The following is a 22,184-nucleotide window of genomic DNA, read 5'->3' on the forward strand; positions in this document are numbered from 1 at the left end:
GAGCTATTTGGACCGAGAAAGCGACAATTTCCCCATTAATTTGAGCGAGGATGAAAGATCTGTGGATAAGGAAAGTTAGAGTGAAGCACAAAAAAAAGAAAAAGCGACAGCTCCAGGCGGCGGCAGTGGGATCGTTTCAGATGTAATTAGACACATTTACTAGGATTATTCTGGACGATCCCTTATCTGCTTATTGTTTTGATAGTGTTTTATGAGATTGTAAAGTCATATCTAAAAGTCGGATGGCTGCGGTGAACGCCAGTGTCTCTGAGAGAAGCCGAGGAGCCAAGATCACAGCTGCCTTTTTGAGCTGCAGGAGAAGGTCCCATAATCCACTGAAGTCTCCGGTAAGAGCCGACTTAATATCTCAATTTTCCCATCCAAAAACTTGCTGGTTGACGTAGAAAACATGTTTGCTTGACCACTCTGTGTTAAAGGCCTACTGAAATGAGATTTTCCTATTTAAACAGGGATAGCAGGTCCATTCTATGTGTCATACTTGATCATTTCGCGATATTTCCATATTTTTGCTGAAAGGATTTAGTAGAGAACATCGACGATAAAGTTCGCAACTTTTGGTCGCTAATAAAAAAGCTTTGCCTTTACCGGAAGTAGCAGACGATATTTGTGTGACGTCATGGGTTGTAGGGCTCGTCACATCCTCACATTGCTTATAATCATAGCCAGCAGCAGCAAGAGCTATTTGGACCGAGAAAGCGACAATTTCCCCATTAATTTGAGCGAGGATGAAAGATCTGTGGATAAGGAAAGTTAGAGTGAAGCACAAAAAAAAGAAAAAGCGACAGCTCCAGGCGGCGGCAGTGGGATCGTTTCAGATGTAATTAGACACATTTACTAGGATTATTCTGGACGATCCCTTATCTGCTTATTGTTTTGATAGTGTTTTATGAGATTGTAAAGTCATATCTAAAAGTCGGATGGCTGCGGTGAACGCCAGTGTCTCTGAGAGAAGCCGAGGAGCCAAGATCACAGCTGCCTTTTTGAGCTGCAGGAGAAGGTCCCATAATCCACTGAAGTCTCCGGTAAGAGCCGACTTAATATCTCAATTTTCCCATCCAAAAACTTGCTGGTTGACGTAGAAAACATGTTTGCTTGACCACTCTGTGTTAAAGGCCTACTGAAATGAGATTTTCTTATTTAAACGGGGATAGCAGGTCCATTCTATGTGTCATACTTGATCATTTCGCGATATTTCCATATTTTTGCTGAAAGGATTTAGTAGAGAACATCGACGATAAAGTTCGCAACTTTTGGTCGCTAATAAAAAAGCTTTGCCTTTACCGGAAGTAGCAGACGATATTTGTGTGACGTCACTGGTTGTAGAGCTCCTCACATCCTCACATTGTTTTTAATGTGAGCCTCCAACAGCAAGAGCTATTTGGACCGAGAAAGCGACAGTTTCCCCATTAATTTGAGCGAGGATGAAAGATCTGTGGATAAGGAAAGTTAGAGTGAAGCACAAAAAAAAGAAAAAGTGACAGCTCCAGGCGGCGGCAGTGGGATCGTTTCAGATGTAATTAGACACAGTTTATAGGATAATTCTGGAAAATCCCTTATCTGCTTATTGTTTTAATAGTGTTTTATTGAGATTGTAAAGTCATACCTGAAAGTCAGATGGCTGTGGTGAACGCCAGTGTCTCTGAGAGAAGCCGATGGAGGAGCCAAGATCACAGCTGCCTTTTCGAGCTGCAGGAGAAGGTCCCATAATCCACTGAAGTCTCCGGTAAGAGCCGACTTAATATCACAATTTTCCCATCCAAAAACTTGCTGGTTGACGTAGAATACATGTTCGCTTGACCGCTCTGTGTTAAAGCTCCACAACAAACAAAGAAACACAAGCTGTGTCTCGGTTGCTAAAGGCAGCTGCAATCCACCGCTTTCCACCAACAGCATTCTTCTTTGACGTCTCCATTATTAATTGAACAAATTGCAAAAGATTCAGCAACACAGAAGTCCAAATTACTGTGTAATTATGCGATGAAAAGAGACGACTTTTAGCCGTGTGTGGTGCTGGGCTAATATGTCCTCTCCAACCCGAGACGTCACAAACACACGTCATCATTCCGCGACGTTTTCAACAAGAAACTCCGCGGGGAACTTAAAATTGCAATTTAGTAAACTAAAAAGGCCGTATTGGCATGTGTTGCAATGTTAATATTTCATCATTGATATATAAACTATCAGACTGCGTGGTGGGTAGTAGTGGGTTTCAGTAGGCCTTTAATGTCCTTGGCTCTGCACTTTTCAGCATAATAAACTAAATCTGAACTAAAAATAAAGGCAGCTGTGATCTTGGCTCCTCCATTGGCTTCTCTCAGAGACACTGGCGGTCACCACAGCCCTCCGACTTTCAGGTCTGACTTTGTAATCTCCCTAAAACACTATTAACTCAATAAGCAGATAAGGGATTTTTACCAGAATTATCTTAGTAAATGTGTCTAATAACATCTGAATCGCTCCCACTGCCGTCACCTTTTTTTTCACTTTTTTTTTTTCTAGTGCTTCACTCTAACTTTCCTCATCCACCAATCTTTCATCCTCGCTCAAATTAATGGGGAACTCATTGCTTTCTCGGTCCGAATCGCTCTTGCTGCTGGTGGCTATGATTATAAACAATGTGAGGAGCCCTACAACCCATGACGTCACGCGCACATTGTCTGCTACTTCCGGTACAGGCAAGGCTTTTTTATTAGCGACCGAAAGTTGCGAACTTTATCGTCGATGTTCTATACTAAATCCTTTCAGCAAAAATATGGCAATATCGCGAAATGATGAAGTATGACACATAGAATGGACCTGCTATCCCTGTTTAAATAAGAAAATCTCATTTCAGTAGGCCTTTAAAAATCTGTCGTTTCTAAGCCATTTTCTCCCGCTTTTTACTCTTGGTGTCTGTGAGGCGCCCAGACAAATCATATGGTCTAAAAATGCATTTTCCCATTGATAAGGTGACATCCGTGCGAAATTCATGAAAAAAATGAAACACTAACAGACAAACAATACGGATCCAATCCCGATATTTCAACATCAATGTAATTAAAGGCCTACTGAAATGAGATTTTCTTATTTAAACGGGGATAGCAGGTCCATTCTATGTGTCATACTTGATCATTTCGCGATATTGCCATATTTTTAGCGAAAGGATTTAGTAGTGAACATCGGCGATAAAGTTTGCAACTTTTGGTCGCTAATAAAAAAGCCTTGCCTGTACCGGAAGTAGCAGACGATGTGCGCGTGATGTCACGGGTTGTGGAGCTCCTCACATCTGAACATTGTTTAGAATCATGGCCACCAGCAGCGAGAGCGATTCGGACCGATAAAGCGACGAGTTTCCCATTAATTTGAGCGAGGATGAAAGATTCGTGGATGAGGAAAGTTAGAGTGAAGCACAAAAAAAAAAAAGGCGACAGCAGTGGGAGCGATTCAGATGTAATTAAACACATTTACTAGGATAATTCTGGAAAATCCCTTATCTGCTAATTGTGTTAATAGTGTTTTAGTGAGATTCTAAAGTCATACCTGAAAGCCGTAAGTGGTGCTGGGCTAATATGTCAGCTACAACCCAAGACGTCACAAACACGCGTCATCTTTCCGCGAAATTTTCAACAAGAAACTACGCGGAAAATTTAAAATTGCAAATTAGTAAACTAAAAAGGCCGTATTGGCATGTGTTGCAATGTTAATATTTCATCATTGATATATAAACTATCAGACTGTGTGGTGGGTAGTAGTGGCTTTCAGTAGGCCTTTAATGTCCTTGGCCCTGCACTTTTCAGCATAATAAACTAAATCTGAACTAAAAATAAAGGCAGCTGTGAGCTTGGCTCCTCCATTGGCTTCTCTCAGAGACACTGGTGGTCACCGCAGCCATCCGACTTTCAGGTATGACTTTATAATCTCCCTAAAACACTATTAACTCAATAAACAGATAAGAGATTTTTACCAGAATTATCTTAGTAAATGTGTCTAATAACATCTGAATCGCTCCCACTGCCGTCACCTTTCTTTTCCCTTTTTTTTTTCTAGTGCTTCACTCTAACTTTCCTCATCCACCAATCTTTCATCCTCGCTCAAATTAATGGGGAACTCATCGCTTTCTCGGTCCGAATCGCTCTTGCTGCTGGTGGCTATGATTATAAACAATGTGAGGAGCCCTACAACCCGTGACGTCACGCGCACATCGTCTGCTACTTCCGGTACAGGCAAGGCTTTTTTATTAGCGACCAAAAGTTGCGAACTTTATCGTCGATGTTCTCTACTAAATCCTTTCAGCAAAAATATGGCAATATCGCGAAATGATCAAGTATGACACATAGAATGGACCTGCTATCCCCGTTTAAATAAGAAAATCTCATTTCAGTAGGCCTTTAAAAATCTGTCGTTTCTAAGCCATTTTCTACCACTTGTCACTCTTGGTGTCTGTGAGGCGCCCAGACAAATCATATGGTCTAAAAATGCATTTTCCCATTGATAAGGTGACATCCGTGCGAAATTCATGAAAAAAATGGAACACTAACAGACAAACAATACGGATCCAATCCCGATATTTCAACATCAATGTAATTAAAGGCCTACTGAAATGAGATTTTCTTATTTAAACGGGGATAGCAGGTCCATTCTATGTGTCATACTTGATCATTTCGCGATATTGCCATATTTTTAGCGAAAGGATTTAGTAGAGAACATCGACGATAAAGTTTGCAACTTTGGTCGCTAATAAAAAAGCCTTGCCTGTACCGGAAGTAGCAGACGATGTGCGCGTGATGTCACGGGTTGTGGAGCTCCTCACATCTGAACATTGTTTAGAATCATGGCCACCAGCAGCGAGAGCGATTCGGACCGATAAAGCGACGAGTTTCCCATTAATTTGAGCGAGGATGAAAGATTCGTGGATGAGGAAAGTTAGAGTGAAGCACAAAAAAAAAAAGGCGACAGCAGTGGGAGCGATTCAGATGTAATTAAACACATTTACTAGGATAATTCTGGAAAATCCCTTATCTGCTTATTGTGTTAATAGTGTTTTAGTGAGATTCTAAAGTCATACCTGAAAGCCGTAAGTGGTGCTGGGCTAATATGTCAGCTACAACCCAAGACGTCACAAACACACGTCATCTTTCCGCGAAATTTTCAACAAGAAACTCCGCGGAAAATTTAAAATTGCAATTTAGTAAACTAAAAAGGCTGTATTGGCATGTGTTGCAATGCTAATATTTCATCATTGATATATAAACTATCAGACTGCGTGGTCGGTAGTAGTGGGTTTCAGTAGGCCTTTAATGTCCTTGGTCCTGCACTTTTCAGCAAAATTAACTAAATCTGAACTAAAAACAAAGGCAGCTGTGATCTTGGCTCCTCCATTGGCTTCTCTCAGAGACACTGGCGGTCACCGCAGCCATCCGACTTTCAGGTATGACTTTATAATCTCCTTAAAACACTATTAACTCAATAAGCAGATAAGGGATTTTTACCAGAATTATCTTAGTAAATGTGTCTAATAACATCTGAATCGCTCCCACTGCCGTCACCTTTTTTTTTCTTTCTAGTGCTTCACTCTAACTTTCCTCATCCACAAATCTTTCATCCTCGCTCAAATTAATGCGGGAACTCGTCGTTTTCTCGGTCCGAATCGCTCTGGCTGCTGGTGGCTTTGATTCTAAACAATGTTCAGATGTGAGGAGCCCTACAACCCGTGACGTCACGCGCACATTGTCTGCTACTTCCGGTACAGGCAAGGCTTTTTTATTAGCGACCAAAAGTTGCGAACTTTATCGTCGATGTTCTCTACTAAATCCTTTCAGCAAAAATATGGCAATATCGCGAAATGATCACGTATGACACATAGAATGGACCTGCTATCCCCGTTTAAATAAGAAAATCTCATTTCAGTAGGCCTTTAATGCAGTATGAACAAGAATGTTTGAATGTAGACACATAGAATCATCATACTGCTGTGATTATATGCATCAAGTGTTCATTCAAGGCTAAAGAAAAATGTGGAGATATATATGGTGTATCGTGACATGGCCCAAAAATATCGAGATATTAATAAAAGGCCATATCGCAGGATTACCTGTCGGTGGTCGAAGGCTGATTGCCTTTTCAACCTTATTAGCGCCCAACTTGATCCTCTTGAAATGGAAGGAAGCTGCCCCACCCACAGTTGCACACTGGGTAAAAGACGTCTTATATCATCTCAAACTAGAGAGAATTAGACTTGTGATGAGGGGGTTCTGAAAGGAAGTGGAGGTGTTTTCGGACCTTTTTTGACCAACCATCAACAAAGGTACAACAGTGATTTTTATTTTTTGAAACAGTATTCTGGTTGGTTTACATACTGAAGGTCTACCTACAGTATATTTATGTTTTATGTCATTACTGCATAAGTGACAGTCTAAGCAAGGTTTAGTTTTTATTTTTTATTTTTTGTGTGTTCCTGGGCTTCACGGTGGCAGAGGGGTTAGTGCGTCTGCCTCACAATACGAAGGTCCTGCAGTCCTGGGTTCAAATCCAGGCTCGGGATCTTTCTGTGTGGAGTTTGCATGTTCTCCCCACGAATGCGTGGGTTCCCTCCGGGTACTCCGGCTTCCTCCCACTTCCAAAGACATGCACCTGGGGATAGGCCCCTCCCACCTCCAAAGACATGCACCTGGGGATAGACCCCTCCCACCTCCAAAGACATGCACCTGGGGATAGGCCCCTCCCACCTCCAAAGACATGCACCTGGGGATAGGCCCCTCCCACCTCCAAAGACATGCACCTGGGGATAGGTTGATTGGCCACACTAAATTGTGTGTGAATGTGAGTGTGAATGTTGTCTGTCTATCTGTGTTGGCCCTGCGATGAGGTGGCGACTTGTCCAGGGTGTACCCCGTCTTCCGCCAGATTGTAGCTGAGATAGACCCCGAAAGGGAATAAGCGGTAGTAAATGGATGGATGTGTTCCTTTTTGGGGTGGATGTTTGTTCTTTCTCTTCTATGTATAAGTATTGTTATTTCTATTTTAGCTCTATTTGATTTGATTTAATTTTTCTCTCTTTGCAAAAAAAAAAAAAAAGTTTATTGCTGTTTTTCCTGTTCTGCTCATCTCTGTCTAAACATTAATAAAAACAATCAAACACTAAAAGGCCATATCGCCCAGCCCTAGTTTAGATTATTCCATATGTACACCCTGATGATGTTCCTTGCTGGAATACAGTCAGACTAGGTGTGGTAGAGGTTTTTTTTTTGGTTTTTTTACCTCTCCTTCTATGTAGTCTCACTCTAATTGGAGATTCAGTATGTGACTCATGGGTAGTAGGATGTGCACGATGAACGCTTAGGTATTTTTAAGGCTACGGGGATCATTAAATGTCACATTTATAACGGAAACCGTGTAGCTTTTTTGTTATACTATGTGCAAAATGCTTAAACGCTGACCAACGACATGTGTTGCTCTTTTTTTCTGACTGGCGACATGGCAATAGCTCTCTCTCTCTCCTTCCGACTGTGTTCAGAGCATTCCTCATTGTGCGTTTCAAGTTGCACATCCATAGATGGCACTGTGCGTCTAACTTCACTCGCTGGAATCCAACAGTTTTCATTGTGTCCACTCACACGGCTGCTCTATTACTTCTTTCGTTACGAACCCCTCTGTCTCTGCTCGGCTTCAAGGAGATTGTTTAATGTGATACAGAGGATGCATTTGGGGGGGGGACTGCTATTTGTTGTGGTATTAGGACAGGGGTGCCCACACTTTTTATGCAGGCGAGCTACTTTTCAATTGACCAACTCGTTTATATATATCATTTATATTTATTTATTTATGAAAGAGACATTTTTGTAAACAAGTTAAATGTGTTTAATGATAATACAAGCATGTGTAACACATATAGATGTCTTTCTTTCACAAAGACAAGAATATAAGTTGGTGTATTACCTGATTCTGATGACTTGCATTGATTGGAATCAGACAGTAATGATGATAACGCCCACATTTTCAAATGGAGGAGAAAAAAAGTTGTCCTTTCCGTACAATACCACATGAAAGTGGTTGGTTTTTGGCATCTAATTCATCCAGCTTCCATACACTTTACAAGAAAAACATTGGCGGCAAATTCCGTAGCTTGCTTGATTGACATTCACGGCACCCGAGGGTCTTGTGAGATGACGCTGGCTGCTGCCAGTTCATTATTATGAAAAAATGACAGAGAGGAAGGCGAGAAACACTTTTTATTTCAACAGACTTTCGCGCCGTCCCTTCCGTCAAAACTCTAAAGGCCGACTGCACATTTCCTGTCTTCACAATAAAAGCCCTGCTTCATGCTGCCTGCGCTAACAAAATAAGAGTCTCGGAAAGCTGGCGTGCACAAGTGATGTGCACGCCAGCTTTCTGAGGGATCGCTTGTGCACGACAGTTTTCCGAGACTCTGTATTTAGTTAGCGCAGGCAGCATGAAGCAGGGCTTTTATTGTGAAGATAGGAAATGTGCAGTCGGCCTTTAGAGTTTTGACGGAAGGTACGGCGCGAGAGTCTGTTGAAATAAAAAGTGTTTCTCACCTTCCTCTCGGTCATATTTTCATAATAATGATCTTGCATTACCGTGAATGTCATTTAAGTGACGTCTTGGTGAAGATTGATGATCACTAATTTTTAGGTCTATTTTTTTTAAAAGCCTGGCTGGAGATCGACTGACACACCCCCCGCGGTCGACTGGTAGCTCGCCATCGACGTAACGGGCACCCCTGTGTTAGGAAATAGCTGCCTTATCTCTGTATTACGTCTTAGGTTTTTTTCTCTTTTTTCATTGTTCCTCAAGATTTTTATGCCTCTTTTCAAAGCTAGTTGCTCAGGAAATGTTTGTTTAATATTAAGTCCAGTGTCCTTCACTAAGTTTCCGTTCTGTGGAAACATACCAAATATATGCCACCACTCGGTGAATTAAACTTTTCTTTGATGTAATGTAGTATAAATTAGGGCTGGGCGATATGGCCTTTTTTTAATATCTGGATATTTTTAGGCCATGTCACGATACACCTTATATATCGTTAGGCTTGGACTGTGGATGTTTGTGCTTCCTCGATGCAAGGATGATGTGGGACTAGTCAGGCATGAATGTAAGTACATGATATTTATTAAATAAACAAACTACAAAAAGGCAAACCAAGGACGTGCTCTGTGGCGGATAATAATCTAGACTAAACTCAAAACAAAACAGCACAATGGCATGACTACATACAAATAAACAAAATATACTATCTATGGCAGGGGTGCCCACACTTTTTCTGCAGGCGAGCTACTTTTCAATTGACCAACTTGAGGGGATCTACCTCATTTATTAAATCATTTATATTTATTTATTTATGAAAGAGACATTTTTGTAAACAAGTTAAATGTGTTTAATGATAATACAAGCATGTGTAACACATATAGATGTCTTTCTTTCACGAAGACAAGAATATAAGTTGGTGTATTACCTGATTCTGATGACTTGCATTGATTGGAATCAGACAGTAATGATGATAACGCCCACATTTTCAAATGGAGGAGAAAAAACGTTGTCCTTTCTGTACAATACCACATGAAAGTGGTTGGTTTTTGGCATCTAATTCATCCAGCTTCCATACACTTTACAAGAAAAACATTGGCGGCAAATTCCGTAGCTTGCTTGATTGACATTCACGGCACCCGAGGGTCTTGTGAGATGACGCTGGCTGCTGCCAGTTCATTATTATGAAAAAATGACAGAGAGGAAGGCGAGAAACACTTTTTATTTCAACAGACTTTCGCGCCGTCCCTTCCGTCAAAACTCTAAAGGCCGACTGCACATTTCCTGTCTTCACAATAAAAGCCCTGCTTCATGCTGCCTGCGCTAACAAAATAAGAGTCTCGGAAAGCTGGCGTGCACAAGTGATGTGCACGCCAGCTTTCTGAGGGATCGCTTGTGCACGCCAGTTTTCCGAGACTCTGTATTTAGTTAGCGCAGGCAGCATGAAGCAGGGCTTTTATTGTGAAGATAGGAAATGTGCAGTCGGCCTTTAGAGTTTTGACGGAAGGTACGGCGCGAGAGTCTGTTGAAATAAAAAGTGTTTCTCGCCTTCCTCTCGGTCATATTTTCATAATAATGATCTTGCAGCAGCCAGCGTCATCTCACAAGACCCTCCGGTACCGTGAATGTCATTTAAGTGACGTCTTGGTGAAGATTGATGATCACTAATTTTTAGGCCTATTTTTTTTAAAAGCCTGGCTGGAGATCGACTGACACACCACCCGCGGTCGACTGGTAGCTCGCGATCGACGTAATGGGCTCCCCTGATCTATGGCATAAACAACAAAACTTACTCGGCGTGGACCAAAACGAACAACAAGGCATGAAACAGATTCTCGAGGTCGTGAAGGAGGTGCAGCATGGGTAGGGTGCGTGCGAGTGTGAAGATCCCAGAAAGCAGACAAGAAAAAGAGTGACTTAAGTAGTGATGATGATTAGTGAAAACAGGTGAGGCTGAGAACAGGGACGTGACATGACAGGTGAAAAGTAATGAGTTGGCATGGAGACGAAAACAAACCAGGAAGTCCCTAGACAGAACTTAAATGTCCAAAAAAACTAAACATAACCAGACCAAAACCAAAACATAAACTTACAGGCGTGACATACATCTCGATATTTTGCCTTAGCCTTGAATTAACACTTGATGCATATAAACACGGCAGTATGATGATTCTATGTCAGGGGTCACCAACCTTTTTGAAACCAAGAGCTACTTCTTGGGTACTGATTAATGCGAAGGGCTACCAGTTTGATTCACACTTAAATAAATTGCCAGAAATAGCCAATTTGCTCAATTTACCTTTAATAAATAAATCTATATATATAAAAGAATGGGTATTTCTGTCGTCATTCCGTCGTACATTTTTTTTCCTTTTACGGAAGGTTTTTTGTAGAGAATAAAGGATGAAAAAAACACTTAATTGAATGGTTTAAAAGAGGAGAAAACACGAAAAAAAATGAAAATTAAATTTTGAAACTTAGTTTATCTTCAATTTCGACCCTTTAAAATTCAAAATTCAACCGAATAAAATGAAGAGAAAAACTAGTTAATACGAATCTTTTTGAAAAACTTAAAAAAAGAATTTATGGAACATCATTAGTTTATTTTTCCTGATTAAGATTAATTTTGGAATTTTGATGACATGTTTCAAATAGGTTAAAATCCATTCTGCACTTTTTTAGAATATATAACAAATTGGACCAAGCTATATTTCTAACAAAGACAAATCATCGTTTCTTAAAGATTTTCCAGAACAAAAATTAAAAAAAAAAAATTCAAAAGACATTAAAATTCTACAGATTTTCTAGATTTGCCAGAATAATTTTGGGGAATTTTAATCGTAATAAGTTTGAAGTAATATTTCACAAATATTGTAAATTAAAATGTATTTATTGTTCTTTACAATGAAAAAAAACTACTTGAACATTGATTTAAATTGTCAGGAAAGAAGAGGAAGGAATTTAAAAGGTAAAAAGGTATATGTGTTTAAAAATCCTAAAATCATTTTTAAAGTTTTATTTTTTCTCTAAAATTGTCTTTCTGAAAGTTATAAGAAGCAAAGTAAAAAAAAAAAAAAAATGAATTCATTTAAACAAGTGAAGACCAAGTTTTTAAAATATTTTCTTGGATTTTCAAATTCAATTTGAGTTTTGTCTCTCTTAGAATTAAAAATGTCTAGCAAAGCGAGACCAGCTTGCTAGTAAATAAATAACATTTGAAAATAGAGGCAGCTCTCTGGTAAGTGCTGCTATTTGAGCTATTTTTAGAACAGGCCAGCGGGCGACTCATCTGGTCCTTATAGGCTACCTGGTGCCCGCGGGCACCGCGTTGGTGACCCCTGTTCTATGTGTCTACATTAAAACATTCTTCTTCATACTGCATTAATATATTTTAAACTTTCATGCAGAGAGGGAAATCACAACTAAGTCAACTGACCAAAACTGTATTTATTAATTAACAAACAATCATGTCATCTCCAAAACAGAAAGTGCAAGATTGTCAGAGACATTTGAAAACAAGCTATTAGTGCACTTTTGTGCATGATGTCACTAAAATGACATATCAAAACAACACTAAATTAAAGTGCACTTTTTGTACAGAACGCCACTACAATAGTTCGAAACAAATAAAGTGCACTTTTGTGCATGATGTCACACTAAGATATTTCCAAAAATGTCAAATAAAAATGAGCTGCATAATAGGAAATCTAATAGTGTATGTCCTTTGCTATGTGGTAGGTTCTTCAGCAAATAAATGCTTTAAAATGTGATATCGGAAATTATCGGAATCAGTTTCAAAAAGTAAAATTCATGACTTTTTAAAACGGCGCTGTATGGAGTGGTACACGGACGTAGGGAGAAGTACAGAGTGCCAATAAACCTTAAAGGCACTGCCCAGTCCCATAATATCTACGGCTTTTCACACACACAAGTGAATGCAAGGCATACTTGGTCAACAGCCATACAGGTCGCACTGAGGGTGGCCGTATAAACAACTTAAACACTGTTACAAATACGCGCCAACACTGTGAACCCACACCAAACAAGAATGGCAAACACATTTCAGGCAACCTCCGCACCGTAACACAACATAAACACAGCAGAACAAATACCCAGAACCCCTTGCAGCACTAACTCTTCCGCTACCCCTACCCCCCAACGCCGCCCACCTCAACCTCCTCATGCTCTCTCAAGGAGAGCATGTCCCAAATTCCAAGATGCTGTTTTTTTTTTAGGCATATTAAAAAATGTAATGCACTTTGTGATTTCAATAATAAATATGGCAGTGCCATGTTGGCATTTTTTTCCATAACTTGAGTTGATGTATTTTGGAAAACCTTGTTACATTGTTTAATGCATCCAGCGGGCCATCACAAAAAAATTAGTTGTAATAATGTGTGATAATTCCACCACTGTATATATCGGTATCGGTTGATATCGGAATTAAAAGTTGGACAATATCGGACATCGGCAAAAAAGCCAATATCAGGCATCTCTAATTGTATGTTATTATTAGTTATATGTTTAATATTGATTTACATTTTTAATTTCATTTTTATGTCATACAATATAGTAACTGTGGCATATTTTAGACATAGTTGCAAATCAATCATTAAAAATGTGATTTATCTGAATCATAATGATACTAATTTGACAGCCCTGGTTAAAAGACATCACATGGAGAGGACACATGAAGCATATGCGACTTCAATAATAAATATGGCAGTGCCATGTTGTCATTTTTTTCGATAACTTGAGTTGATGTATTTTGGAAAACCTTGTTACATTGTTTAATGCATCCAGCGGGGCATCACAACAAAATTAGGCATAATAATGTGTTAATTCCACCACTGTGTATATTGGTATCGGTTGATATCGGAATCGGTAATTAAGAGTTGGGGCGGTTTACCTCGGTTGGTAGAGTGGCCGTGCCAGCAACTTGAGGGTTACAGGTTCGATTCCCGCTTCCGCCATCCTAGTCACTGCTGTTGTGTCCTTGAGCAAGACACTTTACCCACCTTGATCCCAGTGCCACCCACACTGGTTTAAATGTAACTTAGATATTGGGTTTCACTATGTAAAGCGCTTTGAGTCACTAGAGAAAAAGCGCTATATAAATATAATTCACTTCACTTCACAATATCGGAACATCAGATATCGGCAAATAATCTCTTACTGGATATCTCCAGTTTTTAGAATGGTTATGGAGAATCTGTGAATGTTCTCAACTTCGAGATTTTGTGTTTGTGGTCCGCAAAATGAGATGAAAGAACAGGACCTATGCTAGGAACAAGTCGTACACACCATTTTTTCTACTTCAAGATGCGATTAATCAACAAACACACTGCAAAATTTTAAATCTAAGTAAGATTAAATATCATAAATAAGGGTGATATTTGCTTATTTTCTGTCTGATAAGATAATTCTTCTCACTAAGAGTGTTTTACTTGTTTTAAGGGTTTTGGTCCTGAATGATCTCATTAAGATATTACAGCTTGTCGCTGAGATTTGATGATCTATATTAAGTAAAACATGCTAGAAACTACAATATCAAGTGTTGTAAAGCTGTGTCATCAACACTCACAAGTATAAAAGTAGTTTTTTTAGTAGTAATTTCTTATTTCAAGCATGAAAAAAACCATGATTTTGACACAAATGTGTCTCACAATTAAAACAGATGACAGCCAAATGGACTTTGCTGTTTTATTTTCAATGAAACAATAGAAAACATGTACTTATGTAGTAGTACAGTTGGCACATATTTCATATTTCAAACAATTTTGAACAGAAATAGTTCATGCACACTCAGATAAGTTCTTCAAAATTAGAATATACATTTTTTGGCCGGGGGCCGCGCTTTAGTATAAATGCGCACTAATTGACTGAAAGAGTACGCACTTGGTGCGATGATGTCATGTTGTCGATGGAAAAATGCATTTTTAGACCATATCATTTGCCTGAGCGGCCAGTAAATCCCGAGAGTAACAAGCGCTTGCCTTTCCATTAAGAACTATAAACTAGTTTTTAGTACAAGTTTGCTGGTTTCAAGAAATGTAATACATTAAGTCCAGATAATGGCACTAGCATTTACTTCATTTAAGAATATTTTTCCACATGTTGAGCAAAACGATCTAATTTTTTTTCTACCAAGAAAATTTCACTTGTTATTAGTGAGAATATACCTCTTTTAAGGTATTTTTTGGGTTCATTGAGGTTAGCTATTTTTACTTGTTTTGGAAAGTCTTGACAAGCCAAATTTTCTTGTTCTATTGGCAGATCATTTTGCTTAGTTCGAGTAAATTACCCCCAATTTTTGTACTTTTTTTTTCTTGTTTTTGAACGCTGACTTTTTGCAGTGCAATTCTACAAAATCACATCATTCATCAAGACCTCTTAGTCACTTCAATCAATCAATCAATGTTTATTTATATAGCCCCAAATCACAAATGTCTCAAAGGACTGCACAAATCATTACGACTACAACATCCTCGGAAGAACCCACAAAAGGGCAAGGAAAACTCACACCCAGTGGGCAGGGAGAATTCACATCCAGTGGGACGCCAGTGACAATGCTGACTATGAGAAACCTTGGAGAGGACCTCAGATGTGGGCAACCCCCCCCCCTCTAGGGGACCGAAAGCAATGGATGTCGAGCGGGTCTAACATGATACTGTGAAAGTTCAATCCATAGTGGCTCCAAGACAGCAGTGAGAGTCCCGTCCACAGGAAACCATCTCAAGCGGATCAGCAGCGTAGAGATGTCCCCAACCGATACAGGCGAGCGGTCCATCCTGGGTCCCGACGAGCGGTCCATCCTGGGTCTCGACTCTGGACAGTCAGTACTTCATCCATGGTCATCGGACCGGACCCCCTCCACAAGGGAGGGGGGGACATAAGAGAAAGAAAAGAAGCGGCAGATCAACTGGTCTAAAAAGGAGGTCTATTTAAAGGCTAGAGTATACAGATGAGTTTTAAGGTGAGACTTAAATGCTTCTACTGAGGTGGCATCTCGAACTGTTACCGGGAGGGCATTCCAGAGTACTGGAGCCCGAACGGAAAACGCTCTATAGCCCGCAGACTTTTTTTGAGCTCTAGGAATCACTAATAAGCCGGAGTCTTTTGAATGCAGATTTCTTGCCGGGACATATGGTACAATACAATCGGCAAGATAGGCTGGAGCTAGACCGTGTAGTATTTTATACGTAAGTAGTAAAACCTTAAAGTCACATCTTAAGTGCACAAGAAGCCAGTGCAGGTGAGCCAGTACAGGTGTAATGTGATCAAACTTTCTTGTTCTTGTCAAAAGTCTAGCAGCCGCATTTTGTACCAACTGTAATCTTTTAATGCTAGACATGGGGAGACCCGAAAATAATACGTTACAGTAATCGAGACGAGACGTAACAAACGCATGGATAATGATCTCAGCGTCTTTAGTGGACAAAATGGAGCGAATTTTAGCGATATTACGGAGATGAAAGAAGGCCGTTTTAGTAACGCTTTTAATGTGTGACTCAAAGGAGAGAGTTGGGTCGAAGATAATACCCAGATTTTTTACTTATTAAAGGGGAACATTATCACAATTTCAAAAGGGTTAAAAACAATAAAAATCAGTTCCCAGTGGCATGTTGTATTTTTTAAAGTTTTTTTCAAAATTTTACAGGTCTCCGAATATCCCTAAAAAAAAAGCTTTAAAATGCTTGATTTTCGCTATTTGCGATGCCACTATCCATTTTCGTGTGACGTCACACAGTGCTGCCAATGTAAACAAACAATGGCGAATAGCACAGCAAGATATAGCGACAATAGCTCGGATTCAGACTCGAATTTCAGCGGTTTAAGCGATTCAACAGATTACGCATGTATTGAAACGGATGGTTGGAGTATGAAAGTATTGAAGAAGAAACTGAAGCTATTGAGCGAATAGCTATTGACGCTATTCATAGCCATAGCATGGCCGAATAGCTGCGTTAGCATCACCGGTAAAATGTGCGGACCAAACGATCAGGACTTTCGCATCTTTTGACACTGGAGCAACTTAAATCAGTCGATTGGTAAGTGTTTGTTTCGCATTAAATGTGGGTGGAAGGAAACATAATATAGTTGCAAATGCATCTGCAGGTTATCCATACATCTCTGTACCATGCCTGCTTTAGCACCGCCGGTAAATAGCATGTCAGCATCGATTAGCGTAGCATGTTAGCATCGATTAGAAGACAGTCAACATCAACAAAACTCACCTTTGTGATTTCTGTGACTTTATCGTTACAAATGCATCTGCAGGTTATCCATACATCTCTGTGCCATGTCTGCTTTAGCACCGCTGGTAAATAGCATGTTAGCGTCAATTAGCATAGCATATTAGCATCGATTAGCTGGCAGTCACGCCGCGACCAAATATGTCTGATTAACACATAAGTCAACATCAACAAAACTCACCTTTGTGATTTTGTTGATTTTATCATTGCAAATGCATCTGCAGGTTATCCATACATCTCTGTGCCATGTCTGTCATCGCCGGTAAAATGTGGAGACACTTTGGTACATTCAATGGGGGTCTGGCGGCAGACACTTTCGCATCTTGGGGCCAGTGGTGCAACTTGAATCCCTCCCTGTTAGTGTTGTTACACCCTCCGACAACACACCCACCAGGCATGATGTCTCCAAGGTTCCAAAAAATAGTCCAAAAAACGGAAAATAACAGAGCTGAGACCCAATGTTTACAATGGGTTGAAAATGAAAATGGCGGCTGTGTTACCTTGGCGACGTCACATTCTGACGTCATCCCCTCCAGAGCGATAAACAGAAAGGCGTTTCAGTCGCCAAAATTCACCCATTTAAAGTTCGGAAATCGGTTAAAAAACTTTATGGTCTTTTTTTCTGCACCATCAAGGTATATATTGACGCTTACATAGGTCTGGTGATAATGTTCCCCTTTAAAGGCCTACTGAAATGAGATTTTCTAATTTAAACGGGAATAGCAGGTCTATTCTATGTGTCATACTTGATCATTTAGCGATATTGCCATATTTTTGCTGAAAGGATTTAGTAGAGAACATCGACGATAAAGTTCACAACTTTTGGTCGCTAATAGAAAAGCCCCGCCTTTACCGGAAGTATGTCCGCGTGACGTCACGAGTTGCAGGGCTCCACACATCCTCACATTGTTTATAATGGGAGTCACCAGCAGTAAGAGCAATTCGGACCGAGAAAGCGACAATGTCCCCATTAATTTGAGCAAGGATGAAAGATTCGTGAATTTGGGTTATTGATAGTGAAAGCAGATAAGGAAGATCCCATATCTGCTTATTGTTTTAATAGTGTTTTAGTGAGATTCTAAGATTGTAAAGACATACCAGGAGGTCGGATGGCTGCGGTGAACACGCAGTGTCTCAGAGAGAAGCCGAGGAGCCAAGCTCACTGCTGCCTTTTAAACACTTGCTGCAGGACCACGAATAATCCAATGATGTCTCCGGTAAGATATATCAGAATCAGAAAAGTTTTTATTGCCATTCTTTGAGAACAGGTTCACAAACTAGGAATTTTACTTGGCGCAACCGTGCAACATAAAAGACATATAACACAGAATAGAATAACATGAGCTGTAATTGAGCTATCAGATCCTGTTATTGTTCACGTGTCTGATGGCCGAGGGGAAAAAACTGTTTAGATGGCCAGAGGTGTGGGTCTGGATGGACCGTAGTCTCTTGCCTGAGGGAAGAGGGGACAATGACATAATTTGTCATATATCACAATTTCCCCATCCAAAAACATGCCGGTTGACGTAGAGAAAACATGTTCGCTTGACCGCTCTGTGTTAAAGCTTCAATCAATCAATCAATCAATGTTTATTTATATAGCCCTCAATCACAAATGTCTCAAAGGACTGCACAAACCATTACGACTACGACATCCTCGGAAGAACCCACAAAAGGGCAAGGAAAACTCACACCCAGTGGGCAAGGAGAATTCACTTCCAGTGGGACGCCAGTGACAATGCTGACTATGAGAAACCTTGGAGAGGACCTCAGAAGTGTTAATATTTCATCATTGATATATAAACTATCAGACTGCGTGGTCGGTAGTAGTGGGTTTCAGTAGGCCTTTAAACCTACCTCCCCAGTCACAGACTTATTGGACACCTTCATTCAATGTTTATTTATATAGCCCTAAATCACAAATGTCTCAAAGGACTGTACAAACCACTACGACTACGACATCCTTGGAAGAACCCACATAAGGGTCATTGTGGTCATGTTCACCATGGCTGCACCACGGTCCCAGATACAATATGAGTATTCGCACCATAAAACCTCGACTTTACCCTTGCAGCAACGGGAGGGCATACTTTCATAGGACAGCTCAAAAGATATGTTTATATTTACATCCAACACAATTTCCCAACTCCTATGGAAACGGGGTTTGTAGATCACCTAAGGCAAGGGTGTCAAACTCAAACACAGAGTAGGCCAAAATTTAAAACTGAACAAAGCCGCGGGCCAAGGTTGAACAAATTAACCTTTTAGGTGGTAGCGTTTATTGTAGCGTCCCGGAAGAGTTAGTGCTGCAAGGGGTTCTGGGTATTTGTTATGTCGTGTTACGATTTTTGTTCTCCCGAAATGCGTTTGTCATTCTTGTTTGGTGTAGGTTCACAGCGTGGTGCGTATTTCTAACAGTGTTAAAGTTGTTTATACGGCCACCCTCAGTGTGACCTGTATAGCTGTTGACTAAGTATGCTTTGCATTCACTTATGAGTGTGTACACGCTGCTTATATTATGAGGCTTGGCCGGCACACTGTATTTAGGATAAGTGGACATGGCGACAGGTTGAAGGCAGTGTCTTTAAGGCACGCCCCCAATATTGTTGTCCGGGTGGAAATCAGGAGACAATCGGGAGAATGGTGACCCAGGGAGGTTTTTGGGAGGGGCATTGAACTTCGGAAGTCTCCCGGGAAAATCAAATATGAGTATTCGCACCATAAAACCTCGACTTTAATCCGCTGAAATGTACCCTTGCAGCAACGGGAGGGCATACTTTCATAGGACAGCTCAAAAGATATGTTTATACTTACATCTAACACTATTTCCCAACTCATATAGAAACGGGGTTTGTAGATCACCTCAGGCAGGGGTGTCAAACTCAAACACAGAGTTGGCCAAAATTTAAAACCGAACAAAGCCGCGGGCCAAGGTTGAACAAATTAACCTTTTAGGTGGTAGCGTTTATTGTAGCGTCCCGGAAGAGTTAGTGCTGCAAGGGGTTCTGGGTATTTGTTATGTCGTGTAACGATGCGGATGTTCTCCCGAAATGTGTTTGTCATTCTTGTTTGGTGTGGGTTCACAGCGTGGTTCGTATTTCTAACAGTGTTAAACTTGTTTATACGGCCACCCTCAGTGTGACCTGTATAGCTGTTGACTAAGTATGCTTTGCATTCACTTATGAGTGTGTACAAGCTGCTTATATTATGAGGCTTGGCCGGCAAACTGTTTGTATTTAGGATAAGCGGACATGGCGACAGGTTGTAGAGAACGTTAAAGGCAGTGTCTTTAAGGCACGCCCCCAATATTGTTGTCCGGGTGGAAATCAGGAGACAATCGGGAGAATGGTGACCCAGGGAGGTTTTTGGGAGGGGCATTGAACTTCGGAAGTCTCCCGGGAAAATCAAATATGAGTATTCGCACCATAAAACCTCGACTTTAATCCGCTGAAATGTACCCTTGCAGCAACGGGAGGGCATACTTTCATAGGACAGCTCAAAAGATAAGCAAGCAGGGAGGGGAGCAGTTTGTTTGCTCTCTCTCATCCCCAACGGTAGCTAAGATACAACGAATCGATCCATTTTAAAGAAAAAAACCTTTGCTAAAAGGCTATTTGCTGTGGTTTCCTGTTGTCGGTTGAATTCCCAGCGCTGGTTAAGCCCTGCTTAGCAGGGAGTCGTGAACCACTTTTGGGTTTTGTCAGACAAACCAAAGCAGCTATCTGCATTGGGGTGTGTGTGTGTGTGTGTGTGTGTGTGTGTGTGTGTGTGTGTGTGTGTGTGTGTGTGTGTGTGTGTGTGTGTTTGAGACTTTATGTTAGTGGCAGAGTGCAGCCAAGCCAGTCCAACTGAGACACCACCACCTCTCATCCCATCTGGAACATGTTAATTCAGCAATAACCCTCTCTCTCTTTCTCTCTCTCCCTCTCTCTCTTTCTCTATGTTGCCTTCTCTCTCGCACTCTTGCTCGCCCTCTCTTGCCTTTGCTTCTCTTTTCCCTACCCCGACTGCCCTCTCAATCGCCACCTCGCTTTCTTGCCCCGCGCCTCTCTTGTCTCTCCCCTTCCCGCTGGCAGGTCCAGTCAGGAAGCCCAAGTACGTGGAGAGTCCCCGCGTCCCTTCCGATGCCATTCTTTCCGCGCTGAGGAAGGGGGCTGACAAGAAGGAGTCCACCCACAATGGTATGTTTTGATTTTGTGTTTATTCCTGCGTCGTACGTCTTGGTCTGCTTTGTTTCCGCTTTGAAATTTGACTTGACAAGCATGCACTTTGAACGAAGTACAAAACCCCGTTTCCATATGAGTTGGGAAATTGTATTAGACGTAAATATAAACGGAATACAATGATTTGCAAATCCTTTTCAAGCCATATTCAGTTGAATGCACTACAAAGACAACATATTTGATGTTCAAACTCGTAATTTTTTATTTTTTTTGCAAATAATAATTAACCTAGAATTTCATGGCTGCAACACGTGCCAAAGTAGTTGGGAAAGGGCATGTTCACCACTGTGTTACATCACCTTTTCTTTTAACAACACTCAATAAACTGAACTGAAGAAACTAATTGTTGAAGCTTTGAACGTGCAATTCTTTCCCATTCTTGTTTTATGTAGAGCTTCAGTCGTTCAACAGTCCGGGGTCTCCGCTGTCGTATTTTACACTTAATAATGCGCCACACATTTTCGATGGGAGACAGGTCTGGACTGCAGGCGGGCCAGGAAAGTATCCGCACTCTTTTTTTTACGAAGCCACGCTGTTGTAACACCTGCTGAATGTGTCTTGGCATTGTCTTGCTGAAATAAGCAGGGGCGTCCATGAAAAAGACGACACTTAGATGGCAGCATATGTTGTTCCAAAACCTGTATGTACCTTTGAGCATTAATGGTGCCTTCACAGATGTGTAAGTTACCCATGCCTTGGGCACTAATGCACCCCCATACCATCACAGATACTGGCTTTTGAACTTTGCGTCAATAACAGTCTGGATGGTTTACTTCCCCTTTGGTCTGGATGACACAATGTCAAATATTTCCAAAAACAATTTGAAATGTGGACTCGTCGGACCACAGAACACTTTTCCACTTTGCATCAGTCCATCTCAGGCCCAGAGAAGCCGGCAGCGTTTCTGGATGTTGTTGATAAATGGCTTTCGCTTTGCATAGTGGAGCTTTAACTTGCACTTACAGATGTAGCGACGAACGGTTTTCTGAAGTGTTCCTGAGCCCATGTGGTGATATCCTTTAGAGATTGATGTCGGTTTTTGATACAGTGCCGTCTGAGGGATCGAAGGTCACGGTCATTCAATGTTGGTTTCCGGCCATGCCGCTTACGTGGAGTGATTTCTACAGAATCTCTGAACCTTTTGATGCTACTATGGACCGTA

The 22,184-nt window shown here is 40.9% G+C and overlaps 1 protein-coding gene across 3 annotated transcripts in view; it reads left to right on the top strand.

Annotated features, from left to right (window-relative positions):
- The window catches only part of LOC133537891 (protein TANC1-like), a 389,287-nt gene that overhangs the window by 166,267 nt on the left and 200,836 nt on the right, over window positions 1-22,184 (top strand). For all 3 annotated transcript variants that reach the window (XM_061879022.1, XM_061879023.1, XM_061879025.1), the window contains exon 4: window positions 20,876-20,980. In XM_061879022.1, coding sequence (XP_061735006.1) covers window positions 20,876-20,980 — 105 coding nt within the window. The remainder of the gene's footprint in view (window positions 1-20,875; window positions 20,981-22,184) is intronic.

The sequence above is a fragment of the Nerophis ophidion genome, linkage group LG19 (assembly GCF_033978795.1).
Source record: "Nerophis ophidion isolate RoL-2023_Sa linkage group LG19, RoL_Noph_v1.0, whole genome shotgun sequence".
In the NCBI taxonomy this organism is placed as follows: domain Eukaryota; kingdom Metazoa; phylum Chordata; class Actinopteri; order Syngnathiformes; family Syngnathidae; genus Nerophis; species Nerophis ophidion.